The sequence below is a fragment of the Aedes albopictus genome, unplaced genomic scaffold (assembly GCF_035046485.1).
Source record: "Aedes albopictus strain Foshan unplaced genomic scaffold, AalbF5 HiC_scaffold_19, whole genome shotgun sequence".
Classification (NCBI taxonomy): Eukaryota; Metazoa; Arthropoda; class Insecta; order Diptera; family Culicidae; genus Aedes; species Aedes albopictus.
Window position 1 is genome coordinate 127,390 of NW_026916969.1, and position 3,794 is coordinate 131,183.

The 3,794-nt window shown below is 43.3% G+C and overlaps 1 protein-coding gene across 1 annotated transcript in view; it reads left to right on the forward strand.

Moving 5' to 3' along the window:
• Positions 1-1,612: 1,612 nt before the first annotated feature.
• Positions 1,613-3,794, forward strand: part of LOC134284483 (uncharacterized) — a 2,891-nt gene continuing 709 nt past the window's right edge. The window contains exons 1-2 of the mRNA XM_062843400.1: positions 1,613-2,198; positions 3,093-3,419. Coding sequence (XP_062699384.1) covers positions 1,613-2,198; positions 3,093-3,419 — 913 coding nt within the window. The remainder of the gene's footprint in view (positions 2,199-3,092; positions 3,420-3,794) is intronic.

A 3,794-nucleotide genomic window follows, 5' to 3' on the forward strand; every position in this document is an offset into this window, starting at 1 on the left:
AACGAAGTAATATTCCGAGGAAAATTGACTCAGATTCATATCTTGGTCGTCGGATGCTTCTCTTTCCAATGACGATGGGGGATTTTCCTCCTCAACAGAGCACTGCGAACGCAAGGACAATTTAATATCAATTTAACTGGGTCGAATTTTATCGGCGAGCTAGGAATCGCAAACTTCGCCCCCGGCAGCTCAGATTGACGATGAGTTCGTTTAGTATTCGATGATGGTTCGTAATTTTTGCGCCATCCGATCCAAGTTTAGTGTGATCCTGTGCTTCGGAATGAGCGGATGGGTTGGTTGGCAGGCGGTAAGATCAGGCTCCGGTAAAATTCTGGTCTTGATTGTTATTTGTTGTTCTCCGACACCTCGCCGCCGCTGATTGCAATCAGTTTGGTTGATTGTGTGTGCTCTGAGGCTGATTGGCGCTATGGTTATGGGCGACGGAGAGTCGATTGGAGCTTCCAGTTTTTTGTTGGCTCAATTTTGGTCCTACAAATCCGATTCGTGAAGTTGGATCTAATCGGATGTGGATCTGATTGTCGAATTATTGTTTGAACTGAGTAGCTAATCAGCAATACTGATGATATTCTGCAAATTTGATAATGTAAAACCCGAAAGATCCTAGTTCCTTGTGAATTGTCTTATTTGTTTTTACTATCTAAGACTGGTCCTGTCCTGAGTACTTCTAGTTTCATTTATTCAGAGAAACGCTCTTTGCCAATTGAACTCTCACCACGTGGCGTTAAAAATTTTAACTCATATCTACAAGATGAAAGTGTTCTCTTTTGATTTTGCTGGAAAGACATGAATCTTTACTATTACGTATGCTGCCGTACCGTAACTACAGTACATTTAACTTTACACGGCTCAACCACAGCGATGGAGACGCATGGTGGTTTAATATTTTTCCCATTTGGATTCGGATCCTATTCTCTTCAATTTCTGGCATTCAAGAGCTTAACGCAATTACCCAATCATGTTAAGCTCTTAAAAGAGATTATCTAATTTGGGAAAAATAGTCATGCATAGTTACCACTAAATCCTCTTCAGCGGACCTGACTTGATGACTTGATGCAGTGATAAAATATTCGCAGCTTCATTATGCATGTGTAGTCGTCCCTTCAGCGAAAGGATTCCTGTTGATCGCATTTTGCATCGCATTCATGTGCTCAAAAGGCACAAGCTTATCGTCGCATATCCCATCTGTTGGGGGCAACCCCACGCCACTGCCAACCGATAGCGCGCAACACTGTTTCATGTCACCAACACTTCCCCAACAGTTAGGTGTCAAATATTGTGTCCTAAATTGATTAATCATCATTCTCAAACCTCTTCTTTGATTAGTGCACAAAAAGGGTAGAGTAAATAATAAGTTGAAATTATCTGTGAATTAGACCGTCATCCTGTTGAATTAAAGTGAATAAACCAAAGGAGACTAATTGTAAGTTTTCGAAGTTATAAACTATATTTGTATTCTAATGAATATACTTAATTAATACAGATTTGAGCTCGCTAAACTTAACCTAAAAACGGCGTGCTACAACTAAGGAATCCGAAAACGTTCCAACAAAACTCAAATAATTGAGGACCATTTCGGAACGGATTCATCAGGATGCCGGAGACCGACCGCTTCGACTGCCAGTTGTGCGATCTGGCGAATAACATCGACGACATGGTGCAGTGCGAAGGTTGCGGCAAGTGGTTCCACTACGGATGCGTGGGTTTCGACGATGGCAAGAAGGAGGAACACTGGAAGTGCCAAGGATGTGTTGCCAAATCAACTCTCGGCGGCGGCGAAGGAAACTCCAGTGCCCAGGTCAGTAGCGAGCAGCAGCAATCGAACAGCTTCCCCCGAAGAGGAGAGTCGCTCGGGGATGTCGCTCGGCTTAACCTCGAATTGCTGGAGGAGCGAAAGGCGTTTCTGCTGAAGGAAATCGAGCTACAACAAGCGGCCCAGCTGGAACAGCGGAAGTTGCAACTGGAGAAGGAAGTCTGGAAGGCAAGATACGACATCGTAAACGCGAGGAGTGAAGCAGCCAGCAGCGAAGGGAATACCAGTGGCCTTGGAGACTGGATGCATCGACTGAATCAGTTCGCCGTTAGCCAATTTCAGCCAATTTCTGTGGCGGCGAGTGCGGTGACGGTTCCGACAACGATCTCTGGAACAAAACCACCACATTCCACTGTTGCACATTGGAGTAAATCACATCAAAACCTGATCATAAGTGGAAAAACTCAAAATGAAATAATTGGGTTTTCCGTTGTGTTTTTGCTAAGTATAGTTATCGTGTAATCGTTTGACAGCTAAGCAGTGTCCAAATGTTTTGTTTACGCTTATCAGAAGAGGTTAAGTGAAGCTGAAGTTTAGCCGTTTTCTTTTATATGACTCACAGCGCGTGCTAGTTTTGACCGTACAAAGTAAATGAAATTGATAGTCAATCAATTCAATGATGCAGTTTGTTAAAGAAGGTTAATGTTGTTATTCTGTTAATTTGAAACCCAAACAAATTGGCGTTGAATTTACATATAATACATGAAAATATTGAAAAAAATATTTGATGGAATCCTTTACCGTACATTCAAAATGAAATAAGTTGATTTTCCGGCTGTTTCCGGAAAATCTGCTTTTAGTGTATGATAAAACTATTGTTCCTCTTTCATATGCAGAAAGAAAACCTTCCGGATGTTTCCGATTTCAAAAGTTGCATCACTTTGAAAAAATCGTGATAATTATATTATTATATGATATTATTTGCCTTAAAACACTATTTGGCCCTCTGGACGTATTTTTGCTGAAAACTAGAATTCAACAGCTTTCAAGCTAAAAAAAAAAGTTTGAAATCGGTCAACTGGTTCAAAAGTTGTGATTTTTTGAAAAATTTTAGTTTCGAAAAATCTGACTTAAAATTGGTCACCCTAATGACGAAATAAAAAAAATACGAAAACTATGAAATACGTTTCATTACTAATTTGGGTTGCATTTGGGTTGCGAAAATGCGTCAAAATAATTTTGATCAGTTTTGATGTACTAGGTGCTCCACTGTGTGTTGGTGGGATCAAATCCACCCCGCAAACAAGTACGTCATTCCCAGCAATCGTGTCGCTCTTCGGGACAGAATCAGGTGCAGTTTCCCAACCGACGTCCAGCCAAGCGATTCATCAACAAAGCCACCTTCCGACGAGCGTTCATCCGATGGGACAAGCTACCAGCTTCATGCACGACTTCCAGCCTGGAGGAGGGGCAAACCGTCCGGGATCATCGACGCCGATCACTACAGCCAATTGGGTCAATCCAGTGACGGGTCTCACCAGCTCCACCCAAGCTCTACCACCATCCATCAGCTCAGTCGGACAGTTCGTTAACTACCCGATGCAATCGGTACACGTAAGTCAACCATACCAGGTAACGACTAGCTTAGGTAATTTTGCATCAGTAGGTCAGGTAGCTTGTTCCCAATACGCAAACTGTAGTGTAGGGCCAGTTCATCCCCAAATGAGTACAATAAATGCACACTCGTGCTACACTCCCTTCCCCCTCCCGACAAGTCTTCCTCAAGTCAACCCACATATCTCGCAAGCACCCTTTGATGCCCCGATGGCTTTCGTCGCGAATATCGATAATGCGGCGCCGACAGCTCGTCAACTCGCGGCGCGACACGTTATGCCGAAGGAACTCCCAGTGTTCACTGGCAACTCGGAAGAGTGGCCAATGTTCTTCAGTGCTTTTAACACATCAACGGAAGCGTGTGGCTACAGCAACGTGGAGAATCTTGGCCGACTTCAGCGGTGCTTGA